This window comes from Colletotrichum scovillei, assembly GCF_011075155.1.
Source record: "Colletotrichum scovillei strain TJNH1 chromosome Unknown Contig00005, whole genome shotgun sequence".
NCBI lineage: Eukaryota > Fungi > Ascomycota > Sordariomycetes > Glomerellales > Glomerellaceae > Colletotrichum > Colletotrichum scovillei.
This window is the reverse complement of record NW_023336263.1, coordinates 1,056,839-1,072,266: the sequence shown is the minus strand read 5'-3', so window position 1 is coordinate 1,072,266 and position 15,428 is coordinate 1,056,839. Positions and strand designations below refer to the sequence as shown.

The 15,428-nt window shown below is 52.9% G+C and overlaps 7 protein-coding genes across 7 annotated transcripts; 5 read left to right on the top strand and 2 right to left on the bottom strand.

Moving 5' to 3' along the window:
- Nucleotides 1-439: 439 nt before the first annotated feature.
- HER10_EVM0000035 (uncharacterized protein) lies at nucleotides 440-3,464 on the top strand (the record flags this gene model as incomplete). Its single annotated transcript, XM_035469832.1, has 3 exons — nucleotides 440-1,033; nucleotides 1,113-1,757; nucleotides 3,432-3,464. The coding sequence occupies 3 exons, from the start codon at nucleotides 440-442 to the stop codon at nucleotides 3,462-3,464; spliced, it is 1,272 nt and encodes a 423-aa protein (XP_035333628.1).
- Nucleotides 3,465-4,669: 1,205 nt separating this feature from the next.
- Nucleotides 4,670-5,423, top strand: HER10_EVM0004494 (uncharacterized protein; the record flags this gene model as incomplete). Its single annotated transcript, XM_035474136.1, has 2 exons — nucleotides 4,670-4,798; nucleotides 4,878-5,423. The coding sequence occupies 2 exons, from the start codon at nucleotides 4,670-4,672 to the stop codon at nucleotides 5,421-5,423; spliced, it is 675 nt and encodes a 224-aa protein (XP_035333925.1).
- Nucleotides 5,424-6,510: 1,087 nt separating this feature from the next.
- HER10_EVM0006729 (uncharacterized protein) lies at nucleotides 6,511-7,772 on the top strand. Its single transcript, XM_035476307.1, has 3 exons — nucleotides 6,511-6,930; nucleotides 6,996-7,073; nucleotides 7,153-7,772. The coding sequence occupies exons 1-3, from the start codon at nucleotides 6,723-6,725 to the stop codon at nucleotides 7,434-7,436; spliced, it is 570 nt and encodes a 189-aa protein (XP_035334070.1). The 5' UTR covers nucleotides 6,511-6,722; the 3' UTR covers nucleotides 7,437-7,772.
- Nucleotides 7,773-8,761: 989 nt separating this feature from the next.
- HER10_EVM0003194 (uncharacterized protein) lies at nucleotides 8,762-9,055 on the top strand (the record flags this gene model as incomplete). Its single annotated transcript, XM_035472878.1, has 1 exon — nucleotides 8,762-9,055. The coding sequence occupies one exon, from the start codon at nucleotides 8,762-8,764 to the stop codon at nucleotides 9,053-9,055; it is 294 nt and encodes a 97-aa protein (XP_035333836.1).
- A 432-nt stretch (nucleotides 9,056-9,487) lies between these two features.
- HER10_EVM0009786 (uncharacterized protein) lies at nucleotides 9,488-10,321 on the bottom strand. Its single transcript, XM_035479260.1, has 2 exons — nucleotides 10,047-10,321; nucleotides 9,488-9,961 (listed from the first exon to the last, which is right to left on the bottom strand). Exons 1-2 carry the CDS (start codon nucleotides 10,304-10,306, stop codon nucleotides 9,493-9,495), a joined length of 729 nt encoding a protein of 242 aa, XP_035334289.1. The 5' UTR covers nucleotides 10,307-10,321; the 3' UTR covers nucleotides 9,488-9,492.
- A 1,955-nt stretch (nucleotides 10,322-12,276) lies between these two features.
- On the top strand, nucleotides 12,277-13,249 carry HER10_EVM0003870 (uncharacterized protein). Its single transcript, XM_035473532.1, has 2 exons — nucleotides 12,277-12,532; nucleotides 12,608-13,249. The coding sequence occupies exons 1-2, from the start codon at nucleotides 12,481-12,483 to the stop codon at nucleotides 13,123-13,125; spliced, it is 570 nt and encodes a 189-aa protein (XP_035333880.1). The 5' UTR covers nucleotides 12,277-12,480; the 3' UTR covers nucleotides 13,126-13,249.
- A 5-nt stretch (nucleotides 13,250-13,254) lies between these two features.
- On the bottom strand, nucleotides 13,255-15,205 carry HER10_EVM0005945 (cytochrome c/c1 heme lyase). Its single transcript, XM_035475546.1, has 3 exons — nucleotides 14,677-15,205; nucleotides 13,914-14,623; nucleotides 13,255-13,854 (listed from the first exon to the last, which is right to left on the bottom strand). The coding sequence occupies exons 1-3, from the start codon at nucleotides 14,770-14,772 to the stop codon at nucleotides 13,587-13,589; spliced, it is 1,074 nt and encodes a 357-aa protein (XP_035334016.1). The 5' UTR covers nucleotides 14,773-15,205; the 3' UTR covers nucleotides 13,255-13,586.
- Between the last annotated feature and the right edge of the window lie 223 nt (nucleotides 15,206-15,428).

Here is a 15,428-nt window from a genome sequence, read left to right as displayed (position 1 = left end):
AATTCCTCTTTTTCTTCTCGGTTTTCTCCTCCTGCAAGCCCTTCCACCTCTCCCTCGTCAAACCCTGCGTGCTCGTCTACCTTAACCTCGCTGGCATGTGTCGCTGTCGCTGTCGCTTCGCCAAGTAAAGTGACTGCTTTACATAAGGTCACCATCTCGCTTTCATCTTGCTCAGCCTCCCCCGTCAACCACCTGTTGGTTGAGACAGGCCTGGGCACACGTCTCTCTCTGTCTCTTTCTCGTTTATTTCGTCTCGTCTAGAACTTTTCTCGTCCGGTCACAGACTTCAACGCTGTCTCACTCCGGCACATAACCCCGCCTAATCAAGATCTAATATCTCACTCACCTTTCCACCACTCTCCCTTCGACTTGACGACTACTTCTCCTAATTTCTCACTCACTTACTCACCACTCACCGCTCACCGGCTCCTCTCACACGATGGCCTCATCTTTGTCATTACTTGCTCTCCCCGATGAGGTCCTGCTTCAGATTGTCGGCCACCTGACACCGCCGCTCGATGGCCTCGACATTCCGTTCCAGGCATACACCGACCCAGATGGTGTCGTTGTCACCAACCGCGTCGCCCTTTACCGCCTCGCGTTCGTGTGTCGCCGGCTCTCGGACTTGGCAATACCGTTCCTCTACCAAACCGTGTATCTATGGGGTCAAACACGGCTTCAGTCACTCCTCCAAACCCTGCTCGAACGCCCAGAGTTGGGCGACAACATGCGCATCCTCTCCTACGTCTCTTGCTTAGGCACCGATCACTATCCGACAGACGTTCTCTGCCCGTATAAACGCACCGAATGGCGCCGCCTCGTAGAAGCCTCGCCCCGATTTCCGGACCGCATCAAGACGTTTGTGCGTGACGCCAAGACGGAGCTTGAATTCGCCCAAATTGTGTTTGCGCTCATCCTCTACTCGTCACCAAACCTGCGCACCCTGCACATGCGCATGCCTTTTGCCGCCGGAGAGTACCAGAAGCTCAAAGCCATTCTCACCCCTGATATCGAGACCGCCGAGACCAAACCTGCGCACCCTGCACATGCGCATGCCTTTTGCCGCCGGAGAGTACCAGAAGCTCAAAGCCATTCTCACCCCTGATATCGAGACCGCCGAGGGTTGCCCGCGCGTTCTGAGCTCCCTCACCCGCGTCATGTTGGAGCCGATGCCGGACTTTCCCGGTGCAAGCTTCTGGCCGCGCCGTGAGTTGCCGTGCCTTTTGCGGCTACCCAACTTGCGCTCCGTGGAGCTCGGTTCAGCCGTGTATCGCCCTGCCGTTCTGGAGCCCGGCGATGGTTGGGGTGACGACGGTAGCTGGAAGAATGTCGAGGAACTCCGACTTGTTCGGAGCAGCATGTGGGGCCAAGGATGGCACGCAATATGCGCCCTTTGTCCCAATCTCAAGCTCCTCGAGATGGGTCCCAGCGGTGTAGCCGAACAGCCTGCCGACGGTGAACACAACCTGAACACGGCTTTGTCTCTGGTGGCCGATACCCTCGAGACATTTTCGTTCGAGGGTATCTTGGCCGGCAACTTTTCGCAACACGTTGGCGGAGATGGCACACTCACGATACTTCCCAAGATGAAGTCGCTGCGCAACGTCAAACTCGACATTGGAATCTTATACGGGAAGCCGCAGTGGGTCGAGAAGATTGACATGATCTCGCGACTGCCGCCAACGGTGGAGGTTCTGGACTTGGCGGAACTCTGGCATGATGTGGAGGTCGACCAGCTATCCGCAAAGGAACGCGCAGTCTACGAAAAGGGTCTGCAGGACGCCTTATATAAGCTTGTTTTCGAAAGCAAGGCCATCCTACCGAAGTTGAAGGAGGTGACTTTCCGTCCAAACCCTTTTTACGATCCACTGCCGATCCCGGAGACTCTGAAGGCCATCAAGTCGGATGTCGAATTCAAGCTCGTCTACTAGTCATCAGCAGGAATTGTGTTTTTGTTTAGGGTCAACAGCATGGTTGGGAAACCCCGTATTAGCGAGCTCGGAGTCATGGACATGCATTGGGCGGTACTCTTGCAAGCATATAGCATTTAGAGCATCTCGACGCAAAACTTAATGAAGCGACGTTTACTCTACCCGGCGCCCACGCCTTGGATATCGTGAACCATTCAACTCCCCGTAGCAACTCGACGGAAAGACGAGACAGCAATCTAGTACATCGACCATTTCCGACTCCGCCCGCCTTCACTAAAATACCCCTTCCCACTACCAACCTCATCCGCAAACCTCACCGACCGACGCCGCCCCGTATTCGCCTCCGGTCTACCATGTCCCTTGTACTCTCGACAACACTCCCGATCCCCCTCGGGAACCCTCTTCTCCCGAGTCCAGCTCTCCCGCGAAACATACCGAAACGGCTTCCCCTTATCCAACCTAGGAACCTCAACCTCAACCTCGACCCCGCTCCTCCGCAGCCGCCGATGTCCGCGATCCTCGATAAGCCCGCTCACCCGCCGCTGTCCCAGCCCTTCATACTTTCTCAGCAACCCGACGTACTTCACCCAGCAATCCGCCAGCACCTCAGAGCTGAATTTGATATCGTCCGCCTCGAGCGCCATCTCTGCGATACGTCGAGTCCAGGGACATTCCCTCTCCCGCTGGCGCCCACAGGACCGCCCGTGCGCGGCATCGTGACGCCGGCGTTCGCGGTCTACTCGCAGCCGCGCTTTTTCGAGCTCAGACTCCGCGTGGAGGAGGATCCCGCCGATGTCGACGAGTTCAGAGATCGTGAAGCGGAGGTCGGCGGATTCGAGAGCGTGGAAGTCTGGGGTCCGGTCGAAGATGCGGAGTGTGCGCCAGCGTAGGCGGGGGGAGGTGTGGGGGTAGTGTGGTGAGTATGGGTACGTGTGGTCGTTTGTGTAGGAGTATGAGTATGAGTATGCTGCGCGGGAGGTGTGTTGGGGGTAGTGATATTGCTGGGTGGTGGTGGAGGATTCGGTGTATTGGTGGTAGTCCGTTGGTTGGCGGCAGTAGGCTGGGCAGCGGTAGAGGATGAGGTTGAGGCTGCAGCAGGCGTGGGAGGGACAGGGGCGGGAGTTTTTTGGTGTTGAGGAGCGGTGATAGTAGGAGGAGGTGTATGGGGAGGAGGAGGACGGGCGGCAGGGACAGCGGGGAGGTGTCTGGTAGGGGTTTATGTAGAGGGTTGCTGTTGATGTTATGGTTGGGCGGATGTCGCACGACATTGTGTGCGTGTGGACTTTGTAGCACATCGTCAAGTTTCTTTGATGGGTTGGGGCAGGAGGCCAAGGTTGATGGTTCTCAGTCTTTGAAGGATGGAGGGGATACTCGTCTCCGTGATGGTGATATGTGTGCGGAGTATCTTGGATCTGATGAGATGTGTATATGCTCGAGAAGATGGAGTTGAAGAAGAGCTCGTGGTCAGGAAAGGACATGAAATGATTAACGCCATGGTAGAAACGGGCATTCAAAGATTTTGTTCCCATTTGATCTCTTTTTCTTTTCTTCCCCTTCAAGTGTGGATGAACCATTCTGGGCCCTCCCAAGAGTGACAAAGGATATGTGTTCTGGTAGAACGTTGTTCGGGGGGCTTTGAAAGAGGTGCCTTTTACCGCCTCAGTGAAGAAGAGTGACTAGAGTGAGTGAGAGTGAGGGTGAATGCTTCTTTGTTGGTTTGAACACTCTACCCTGGTTGTGTTTCTCTGCACCACCCACCCACACCCATCTTGACAAGAGTTAGGTAGACAAGCCTGTCGGAAGTTGAAACATATTTTCTGCCCCCTTCTTCTCTCTGTTCAAGTGGCTTTTTGAGGAAGAGCTTTGTGAAATTCTGGTTCCTTGAGATAGGGCGAGGTGCGATTCTTCTTGATGAGTAGCTGTGCCGCTTCGCTTGCTTGGCACATCTTCGCCCCTCCTGTGCTATTTTGAAAGATTCCTTCATCTTAAACGATCTTCCATATGAATGAGTGTACTGTGCAGGCTCACGATAGAGTTTCGTTCATGCCGCGTGAACACAAACTTATCTCGATACTTACATTTATATACGACATCAAGGTAGTTCCAATGCCATCATTGAGGTCTCATCCCTATGAGCTGCTACATCGCAAGCTCGTACGCAAGCCACACCTTGATTTTCCATTTTAAGGTTTTTGACTAGGCACAGTTATGCCATGATAGCGCTCACACACACGATGGCATTCGTGCATGCAGACTTCCCAGGTTCGGGCCGTTCCATGATTAGGGTCTCATTTCCAACGGCCAATAGCCAAGTCAAGTGCACAGCTGCAGCCCAACCGTTCGAAGCCTGAGGACCTGGATGCTGACCCCTGTTCTTGATTTGGGCGGCTCGGCGTCAGTTCAGCGTCAAAACCAACGGAGCCGGAAAGCATGAACTCGGCTTCCTCTAGAATCAGCCGGAAGACTCAACTGTGAGATGATTTGAGGCGGAGAAAATGTCTGCTGTAAAGAATTTTCATCGCAGTAGTTTCTTTCTTTCTTGATTCCTAATCTTTGATGACTTGAGGCGGTCTTCAACACCTCCATTTTCATTTTCAGAATTGGCCTCATCGATCTCATCTCCCCACCTATACTGGCAGACTCGAAGATCTCGAAATACGATGCCCCCTACAAGCAGAAAACCAGGGGCAAAGCTCTCCAAACCTCGTCAAAGTACCAAAAGCCTCCCTGGTCAGATCATGTGGCTTCCGCCCAAGCATCAAATACCCGCCGCCATCGACCCCAACCTACAAGAAGGAGCATACAACCACCCCGTGGTTATCATGTCCTTGGTTCCCTCCCTCGAAGGCTTCGTTGAGGTTTTCATGGTGAGCAACACTTAATTCCTTGTCCTCAACGACCACAAACTCCCATATCACTCATGAATAGTGCTGACCTCTACTAAAGATCACTTCCATGGGCTCCCGCGGCATCGCCCAGGCCCACAGGCCAGACTGGGCCCACTGGCTCAAATACGTGCCCATCAAACCCGCCACACACCCGGGCATGCCCGACGCCCAGCTCTGCCTCCCCGACCATTGTCTTCCGCTGGCGAAGAATTCGTACGTGAATATTCGGCAGTGGCACTCTGTGCACCTGGAGGCGCTGCGGCCGTATCGACTGAGCGGCGGAGATCCTCCGGTTCTTGGGAAAGCTTCGTTGAGGCGTTTGAGAGAGGTTTCTGGGTTTGTTGATCTCCATGATCCGAACAACTCGAAGAGATTGAAGAAGGTTTCTTCATTCGATGGCCTCTGTGATCAGGCGAAGAGGTTGAAGGGATTGAAGGGGTCTCAGAGTCGGAATGATTCTGGCCTTCTGCCCGAGATGGATGACTTGGAAGTCGACCTCCGGGAGACTGTGCAGTCTGATGGATACATCAGCTTAGCTGGCCTGATGTTGCTTGTACTTCTTGCGGCGGTCTTTCTTCACCTGTATATCAAATTAAAGGCATGATTGATGGTTGAGCTTAGATGGACCTCTGGGCCAATAGCTTCATCGTACCTTGGTGGCCTTCAACTGAGTCATTCTCATCTGTAATTCAGACTGAATTCAATGCCTACTCTCGAAGAGATGATGACTTCAGAGTTCGATCTTGAACTTCATTGTTAATATCGATCCGCTGAATATAAGCTTGGCTTGATCAGGCCGAGAAGCATGTGACAGCTAAAACATATCCAAGTTCCATTGAGATTGAAGCTGAAGATCCAGACCTTTTGGAACCTCAGCACAAGGGTAACCGATTCCGGTGAAGCCTCCGCCTTCGGCTACTCAACCTCGTCTCATCTTATAATAGCACACCCAATCCAGCCAGCGTATCTCATGGGACAAGATCCTGGATGAGGAATGTTTCGAAAGTCAGGTGTATTCAAAATGTTGGACCACTTTGAGAGATAAACTGCGTGTCTTTAACAAAAGTGCAATCTTGCCTATTCTCACAAAAGTTGCCAGAGAATAGACAATAGACCTATTGTGGTCTACCAAACTTTAGAGAAACCAAACAGCGTAGCTATTGTGCTGAATATCTTGTTAGCACGACTAAGTGGCAGATTAACTGGCGAAATTTGGCCTGTATCACGACAAGTCGTTCGTTCGGACTTCAGACCTCACCATGTTCGGCGTTCAAGATAGCGTGGCAACTCAAACCAAGCGTTCGGAATTCCGAACCTGCTCAATGCAGTCCCACAGCGACCCAAAACGTGATTTCTACAGCGCGCCAGAGACATGTCTCTGTTTCTCAAAACGCAGATAAGGCGGAGGTAAGAAAAAAAAAGGACCCTCGCAAACGTCCATCATCTCCTTTTACGAATTCGACCAGAGAAATGGCTTCATCACACGCGCCGCATCACGCACGTCGCATCACCACTTTGCCGAACCGTTGGCGACAAACCACTTTAGTGCCGCTCCGCAATCGTATTTGAACGGCAATTGCTGCACTACGCGGCGCTACGCAGCCGTTAACGTACACACTCGCGCGAACGATGGTCCGCGGGCTGTTCCCCTTTCGGCCTGAACGTGAGACATCGCACTCGCAGCGCTCGCACTCGCCTAGCTAGGCGGCTGCGCTGTGAACGTGGGCGAGACAGATGCGTCATTCGCATGTGTGTTCTCAGCTTTTGTGGTGTACGAGACATCGAGAGACTCTCCCGGAGCATGCCATTGGCCGGAATCAGGATGTTCTTATAGAAATAGGGGGTTGGGGAGATATGCCGGGCCAGCCTACAAAAAGGGGTCCGTCGTCGGCGTGGATCATGGATGATTCCTTCGATAGACGGCATTCGAAATACTTGTCAAATATTCTCAATCTCAGCCAAAATGACGGAATACAAGCTCAACATCAAAATCGACCAGCATATGGTCCAGAAGTTCAAGGCCGGCGGTCTTAGGTTATGCCTTGGCTTCGGCTTCGACACGACTGCACGGCCTGGGTCTACCAAGTTCAATGTCATCGGGTACTCTTCAGGTACGAACTTGGATGGAAACTCTTCCTCATATCTAGGTTGGAGTTTGACGAATATGATGCAATAGTCTGCGCTCGAAACTTGACCGTGTCATGGGTAGATGACTACTCCATTGCAGGAACAATGAGCGCCTTCTCAAGCGGAGGTGCGTTTCCTTTTCTTTGATAATTAGCCCCCCTGAATCTGTCCGAGACTATATACTGACGGGAATCCCAAATCAACAGTGAAATTTGACGTCGCAACAACTCAACAACCCATTACATTTGGCGAATCCTGGACCCTCCCGCCAGACTGGACCGACGGCGTCACCACCATGGACGCTGGACCCTCCCGCCAGACTGGACCGACGGCGTCACCACCATGGACGAAACCGCCCCCGCCAACGGCTTCCTCTTCAAGAATCTCGCTTCCTCCGCATCGGCAGTCATCTACAAGACCGTCAACGGCGTCGAGGCCCCCGTCCACGTCAGCCAGTTCGGCCCGCTCCCGCCCGGCTCCGAGACGCTGACACCTAAGCCGCTGGCGGCCGTGTGGTTCCAGCCGTCGGCGGAGACGGGCGCCATGGTGGACAAGATTCACGATTCTTCGCTAAAGGTTCTTGATTTCGAAGATGTTACGTCGCACGAGATTGAGTATGGCCCTTCTGGGTCGTGGACTGTGGTTGATTAGAGAGAGTGATTATCAACGGCCGAGAAGGGTGTTGAACACCAGACTGCAACTAGCGATTCAAACAGAGCGTGCTTGAGATGGGATGCCAATACCCCAAATAAACAGACTTCAGATGAACGTACTCATTCTTGGCGTCCAAGAGTCTATCGACTGTGGACATGTATACCAAATTCCGACCATCCTTGTATAGAGACTGTCTTCTTTTGCTTTTTTATCTACAACGAGCCGTCATTCCCGATTATGTCTTCCTCTTCCCAAGACATGTAGTTGATTACATGATCTCGTAATCAAACCTCTTGTTGAGCTGAATGTGATGGCGGCCAGTGCTGAGCTGTGGCCACTTAGACGGAACTGAGTTTTGTGTTAACGGGTGCGGGATGCAAAGTTGCTCCGAAGAACAAATTGGAAAAAGCTTACGAGTATCCACCTGAGTGCCACTTCCTATCATGCGACAACTTGTCTAGGTCGAATTCCAATTGTTGAATACGCGGCTGTAGAAAGGGGTCCGGGGGTGGATATCGGGTTGACGATCTTCGCATTTCCCGGTGTGCAAAGTTCACAACCCCGTAAAAACTCGAGTCATAAACCAGCACCTAAACACAAGCGTCAAGCCAGCGTAGTTAATATACTGCGTAGGACGTGCACAACTCTAAAAACCGAGATACGGGTCCCTTTCTTCTTTTCTTCCCGAGACCGAGGGCGGATCATCCATTCTATTGGGACATTTTGTACGAAGAACGGATACCCCGTAGGGCTAAGCGTCAGTATGAACTCCACTTCATCTAGAAACCGAAGGCAGGGCTGATATTTCGTAGTTACGAATTAGCCTGTTCCCATACCGCTCCTTGTGATCAACACTTTGACAGTATGGAAATCGACGCTAAGCGTAATATGTTGCGGGCAGCAGACTCGCAGCACAGCCTAGCATCATCAAATTGATTGGGGACGATGCCGGGACTCCGGGCTGTGGAGATGTTGCCTGACCTCGTCGGCTTCAACGACTCTTGATGTTCGGTTTCTCAGGCTATAAAGACCACAGCTAATGTCTGCCTTTCTCAAACATCATCATCATCAACACAGTCACTACAACACTCACTACAAACTCAACTGACACACTTTCTTTTACAAACCTACATCAAAACCCACCAAACTCCACCCATCAAAATGCAGTTCTCCACCACCTTCACCCTCGCCATGAGCGCCATGCTCTCCCTCGCCGCCGCGGGCACCATCCCCGCCGGTGACGCCAACACCGTCTTTCCCTCCCAGCTCTGCGGTTCCGGCTACGCCTCGTGCGGCAAGGCCGGCACCAACGGCGACGGCGGATCTCGCTGCGCGCTGTCGTGCACCTATGCCGGCGGCCCTACCTCCACTGGCACCTGCCAGTGTCCCACGGGATACTACGTCGATACTTGCATCAGCGGTGGTGCTTACAACCGTCGCCACAAGTGCAACTAAGTGGTCCAGAACCATGAAACTCATCGGTAAGCTTGAGTCTCTGCGGATATACTGAAATTCAAGGCCACAGCTAATACTTACTCAGTAATGAGAAACAGTCCCAAAGCCATGGAATACGACTTGCAACGCTAGTGGGTGGTTTATTCACTCGCTAGAGAGTGTTGTCATCTGTTTGGCTTGTCAAATGTTAAGGACATCTCGTTAGCAGCTAGTCGAAATCCAAAGCTCTGGTGTAAGGAATCTTGACTCTGTGATTGTTTCTTTCGTTCTCGTCTCTGGACCTCAGAAGGAAAACTCGGAGACTATGTGATAGACTTGAGTTGTTCCTGAGTGAAGCGTAGATCCACATAGGATGGTAACCCGTAAGAAGGCAACCATCATACAGATAACTCCCTCAGCATACCAAACCCCCTTTTACGCGCATTCGCACACCCCCCTCACTCCTTCTTAGGAGGGTTCTTCGTCTTACAGCTAACATGAAACACCGCCAACTTAACAATCCCCTCCATCCCCCTCAAAAGCCCAATGTTCTCCTTAAACGGCTCCGTCTCGCGAAACTTCATATGCGCATCCACGCTCGGCCACCCGATAAACGCAGCAAGCAAGTTCCCCGTCTTCCCAGGCTCGTCCGTAACGGGCACATCATTCTCCACGCTCCATCCGTAACTAATTCCCTGGAAATCGGGGCTCGTATCGAGCGCCTTGGTCTTGAACTCCTCCAGCTGCGCCGTGAGGGCCTCCTTGGCGGCCGAGTCGAGGTCGGACGGGAAAAAGAGGGTGAGGACTTCGGTGACGGGGGCCGTGGAGAGGATCGTCGGGGGCCAGACGTTGGGCGTGATGTGTTTGATGTAGCCTTGGGTCCAGTCTAGGTAGGGGCCGAGGGCTTCGCCTATAGGTGCGTGGGTGCTGTGGAAAAGGGAGATGAGTAAGTGAGTAGTTTTCACAGAGTTGAGGTTTTCTTCTCATGGCTTGAGTGCGTTGGTAGACTTACTCGGTTTCACGGTAGGCTAGGTGCTCTTCCACCGAGTCCCAGTCGAGGAAACACCACGACTGTTCAGGCTTCTCGATCGAGCTGCCGTAATATAAGCTTCCGGCGCCGGGTTGGCTGACGGCGAGGTCCAAGACGCGGTCATAGAGACCCTCCTCGTCGGGGATTGTCTTCCCAGGCTTGATGGTGAAGTAGGAGAATTCAGTCACGCCCATTTTGACAGCTTGTGAGGAGGAAGTGACTTGGCTTGTAGATGTAGTCATTAATGAATTATCACGGGATGCGTATATCAAACTCAAGATCCAATTGTGCGCATTTATCGTCGGTTTATATCTCGCTGTGAGCGGTGGGTCTCGAGTGTTTGTAAGCCACGTTGGTTATGTGAGATGAGGTTTAGCGTTGATGACATCAGCCTGGTTCATTTTAGTTATCTTTCTGCGCCGCGGAGCGACTGGGCAGAGGATTGGTCGTCGATGGTGGGATATGCGCGAGACTGTGGGGTTTACAACCAACACGAAAGATGCCCTGGTGACTCACTTAATATCATGTCGGTCTAGAACCCAAGAAAGAAGCTGCAAACCTTTGGCGACTCAATTGAGATGGTATTATATGTAGCGTAGAGTCCAGACACTTGAAAGATCTCCACTTGGCAATGGCACGGTTCGTTGATCTTCAGATGATGGGCCGGGGAGTTGCAGTCACCATGCACTTAAGACGTGGTCGACAGTCGGCTGCGATGCGTGCTTTGCTTCAAAGCCCTTGAAGCCACTCTCAAAACAGAGTAGTTCCTAAATACTATTGGCCCTTTTCTCAAGAGTTCTCAGAGACTTGCGCGAATTGACAAAGGCTAACATGGCCTCCAACCCGCGTTGGAACCGGGGATCACTGGCCAGTTGAGACCCCGACCATTGATCCAAATCCCTCATCTCCAACGTTGCCAGCTAAAAGAAATGATCACTCGAAGCGAGCCAATATGTCGCTCACGTCTCAATAGCAGCTCACCTCTCGGCCGACGTCCCGAAGCCAAGCCCCCATGACAGGAGCCGCATCTCCCTCACTCACCAACTCAAGGGGGAAGAACACGAACAAATACCACCACTCTCCAGCAAGCACCCCAGCCTTCCAAGACCAAAAAAGGGAGGAGGCTCTCCCACGACGTCGCAACCCGCGCCGTGGTCCTCAACTCTGCAACACCTACGATCCCCGTAGGTCGTTTCGCTATTGGTGTGGCTCAACGAACCCTGAAACCGTCCCGTCTGGTGTTGTGGTTGAGACAGGGACCAGGGGTGCTCCTCGGATCTGAAGCGAAGGGGGAAGAGAAGAGAAGAAAGAAAGAAGAGGTGAACCCCACCATTGTCTCGCATCCAATCAACCCACCCACCAACTTCCTCTCATGCTCTCTCTCTCTCTCTCTTCCCATTCCAAGGTTTGAGTTGGCCTGTCATGTCTATCGCTAAAGACGAGTGACACTGGGTCATCGGGTCTCTTATTCAGATGGAGACATGGGGGTAGGGGTATGGGTACAGGGAACCACAAAATAGCCCGAGACACAAGCGGCTCAAAAGTAGGCCGTCAGGGACAGGCTTACCGCATCGAGCGACGACCCGACTAGCCTTCGAGACTCGGATTGTTGCAAAGAGCCTTCTCTTCTCCGGACTCTTGTCAGTCTTGTCTGCCCTCCGCAGCTTGTCTCTGCAAATATTACCATGGTCACGGTTCAATTGGGCACCTGCGTACATTCGGCCGCAAGGTACAGCCTCCCTCGGCAAGGAATACACGCTTCGCGCGGACTCCTTGAGACTATGCCAACCTAAATCGTTCCCCCTTCTTCATCCCCGGCACCCATCATCCGAGATTTTGGCTCGATGCTTGACAGGGCTCATGATGCCAAACTACCATTTCCTACGGTAACTGACAGATAAACCTGAGATGATCAGAATCATGAGATGATTCTTTCGTCAAAAGTAAGTTGACATCACCCAAGGTATCACTCTTGAACTCATCTCCCAGAAAGCCTTCAACCAGGGGAACAAGTAAGCAAACCACATCAGATTCCCGCAAAATGTGACAAGAGCAAGTTTTGGCGATGTTTAGACTTAGACTGGGGACCGATCCATCCCGCCCAGGCACAGGAAACCTAATACCGGCCCTATGCTTATTTGCCAAGCAACCCACCGTAACACCCACCCCTGCTCTGTCTGCCCTTGCTCTCATTCCCCTTGTGATGTGATGTGATGTGATGCTTAAAAGGCGATCATGTCCCGCCTCGAGTTGTCATGTTTCTAAAGAGATAGCAGCAAGTTAATCGTAACCTATTCGTTCTTTTTCTTCTCCTTCATACAGTCCTTCCGGAAAGGCATTCGCTTCGTTTCGTTTCCTCTTCACATTACTTCCAACAACCATCTCCTCCTTGTCGGATTACTTCATAATCGTCACGATGCAGCTCTCTCTCGCCATCATCGCCGCCAGCGCCGGTGCCGCTCTCGCAGGTAAGTCAAGCTGATCAAACACCCATCATCTCACCTTTCACCCAAAACACCAAGAAACTAACACACCATACCCAGCCCCCCAACTCGCCCCCCGCCAAAACGCCTGCTTCATCGTAGGCAACACCGTCCTCCCCCAAGAAGTCTCCGACGCCGCCGCCTCCCTCGAGTCCAAAATCACCTGCGACGCCTCCAAAAAGACCCTCTCCAACGTCCCCGACGTCTCCGCCGGCGGCGTCACCTTCTCCTCCATCAACTTCGCCGACTCCTCCCAGACGCCCCTGGCCTTCGCCCTCGACAAGTTCGCCACCACCGAGCCCCTCGCCTCCAACGACCTCGCCAAGTTCCAGAACGAGCTGGACGCGTACGTCGCTACCGAGGCCGGGATCAGGTCCGTGGGCGGGAGCCTGGCGATCAAGGTGCCCAAGTTCTTCCTGTCGATGCAGGTTTCGAGGATCCAGACGGCGCAGGGGAACCCGCCTGCGGCGGCGGGGCAGCAGGTTGATCATTTGCGGGATAAGGTGTTGAAGAATGCGCCCAAGGAGAGTAAGGCTTTGTTGGATCAGGTTACTGCTCTTGCTGCCAAGACGACCTAATCTCCGTTATATGGCAGCAAGTCGTTGCTGCCGCTTGTTGAGCAGTAGCACACGAAAGAATAGAGGCAACAAGGTTTGTGGCGAGAAGTAATGTGAATTGGAAACATCTTTTTTTTTATTCCATTCGTTTCGTTTCGTCTCGACATTGAATAAAGGAAGTTTAATACATGCCGCTTTCTGGGCGTACTATACAGGCCATTATAGGCATAGTATTAAAAACATGAGGAGTGGGGGAGTAGAGGAAAAGAAGAAGAGAGGATGCTCTTCTTCTTTTGATGTCCCAGATAACCGAACCTTTGTATCGTGTCAAAACGCCGCCGTCGAGTAGAAACCCGCTGAAAACACCATAATCGGGCCTCCCAAGTTATACACGCCGCAAGCAGGTAGACCTGCCTACTCTCATCTCGGTACTTTATTTCGTTCGCCTTCGCTTCGTTGTTCTTCGTCGCCCCTTGTTGTCTTTACTTCTGCGCTGCCTGCTTTGCAAGCTGCTCCTGCTCGCGCACCTCGGCGCCAGAAGCCCGCCACCACACGTCGCCTCCCCATCTAATAAGCCGCTCCGCAGCACCGAGGGGCGTGACGGCGGGTCGGACGTCGAGGTAAAAGACGGGTTCGCCGGTGGGTTCGGGCTCGCCAGAGTAATAGTCGATGACGTATCGGATTTCCTTCTCGACGCCGCCGACCTTGCGGGAGACGAACCAGTCGTGTCGGTCAAAGGGAGGCTCGGTTCTGCGCGGGTCTATTAGCATTCTGTTGAACAATGTTTTTGAAAGTGAAGGGGTACACACTCAAACTTTGATGGGTAGAGCCAGCCGGCAACCTGCCACATGACAGCCTTGGGCGTCATATCCTTCGGTCGCCCCTGGAACCGGATCAGCGTCGGCGGCGTCTCGCTGCCATCCTTCAGCCTCTCAACCATATCCTCCGAGTTCTCCTCGCCGCGCTTGCACGCCTGCCAGCCCCGGTACAGACCCTTGCCGAAGCGCTCCTCCCAGCTGACAATCTCAGCCCAGGCGCCCTCGTTCAAAAAGTTGTGCACCGAGACCATGGACTCGACGGCCGTGATGTCGGTGTCGGTGTAGCCCTTGCGCAGGAGGGCGTTGTACATCTGCTGAGGGGAAGGGTACTCCCAGTTGCCGTCGCCGGAGCCCCTGGGTATCGTGGAGGGCTCTCTCTCGGTCGGCAGCGCGACTGCCTGGTTTTCGGCGGGTGCCTGGGAGATATCCTTGAACATGTAGTTTAGGGGGTTGATTTGCTGGAGGAAGCCCTTGGACTCGGCGGGCTTTGGTGCGTCGTGGGGTACCGGGCATGATGCTGGCGGTGCTGCGGCGGCGGAGTGTCGTTGGTCGTGGGGGACGGGGCACGCTGAGGGAGGAGGAGGAGCTGCTGCTGCGTGGCGCTGGTCGTGAGGGACTGGGCAGGCGGAGGGAGGAGCGGGTGCGGCGGGCTTCGCTGTCGTTAACGCATCGGCAGACTTTTGGTGCATCGGGCAGCTGGGCTGTGGGATGTTAGATGATGCCAGTTGTTGCGTGGATCGGTATTTGAACATACAGGAGGAGAGCCGGAGGGGATAGCGCCGTGAGGATGCGACGAGGCGAAGGTCGCGTGGACGGTTGTCGCAGGAGCATCGGCCCAGAACCAACCCATGATGTACAGTCGAAGAGATTAGGTAGAATAGATAAGTCGTAAGAACAAGCAAGGTATTGTACAAGAAGGCAGGGTGAACGCGACAAGCACACGAGTGAAGTGGTGAAGTTGGTTGAAGGTATCGCGAATGAAGCTTGGGACGGGAAAAAAAAGATTTACGATTTGGGTGACGGAGATGACGATAAGAGAAAAAAAGGGCGTGGATAAACGGCGAGGTTCCACGGTGGGTTCTTCCACAGTACCTAGTGCAGAATCCGTAATCGACGGGACCGCAGTGGCTCACTGTCTGTGCCTTGCCCGCTCAGAAAGAAAGAGAAAAAAAAGCATCCCCTGCAGAACAGCGCTGTCGCCATCGGACAGACCCGCGACAGCTTTCCGACTTAAACCCGCGGCGCCTACCTTAGCACGCGGTTATCAGAAAAAGCGGCACATATACAAGCAACTAAGAGCATCAGCGCAGTAAAAACAGGCATAATGTAATAAAATAAAATAATTAAAAGTATTCTTTATATAATAATAAGTATTAGAGACTCTTCTAGTATTATCTTAGAGTATTTAGCCTAAATTTGAATTAGAAAAGAATTTATAAATCTGGCTAGAAAAAGTAGATAGTTACCTAAGTGTGCCACTTATTCTGACATCCGCGTGCTTAGGTA

Coding starts and splice junctions, on each gene's coding strand:
- HER10_EVM0003870 (XM_035473532.1), top strand. CDS start 12,481: ATGCAGCTCTCTCTCGCCATCATCGCCGCCAGCGCCGGTGCCGCTCTC. Junction 12,533..12,607: donor CGCCGGTGCCGCTCTCGCAG/GTAAGTCAAGCT, acceptor CACCATACCCAG/CCCCCCAACTCGCCCCCCGC.
- HER10_EVM0005945 (XM_035475546.1), bottom strand. CDS start 14,772: ATGGGTTGGTTCTGGGCCGATGCTCCTGCGACAACCGTCCACGCGACC. Junction 14,624..14,676: donor TCCCCTCCGGCTCTCCTCCT/GTATGTTCAAAT, acceptor AACATCCCACAG/CCCAGCTGCCCGATGCACCA. Junction 13,855..13,913: donor CTCTACCCATCAAAGTTTGA/GTGTGTACCCCT, acceptor AGACCCGCGCAG/AACCGAGCCTCCCTTTGACC.
- HER10_EVM0006729 (XM_035476307.1), top strand. CDS start 6,723: ATGATTCCTTCGATAGACGGCATTCGAAATACTTGTCAAATATTCTCA. Junction 6,931..6,995: donor TGTCATCGGGTACTCTTCAG/GTACGAACTTGG, acceptor ATGATGCAATAG/TCTGCGCTCGAAACTTGACC. Junction 7,074..7,152: donor GAGCGCCTTCTCAAGCGGAG/GTGCGTTTCCTT, acceptor CCAAATCAACAG/TGAAATTTGACGTCGCAACA.
- HER10_EVM0009786 (XM_035479260.1), bottom strand. CDS start 10,306: ATGACTACATCTACAAGCCAAGTCACTTCCTCCTCACAAGCTGTCAAA. Junction 9,962..10,046: donor CTAGCCTACCGTGAAACCGA/GTAAGTCTACCA, acceptor CCTTTTCCACAG/CACCCACGCACCTATAGGCG.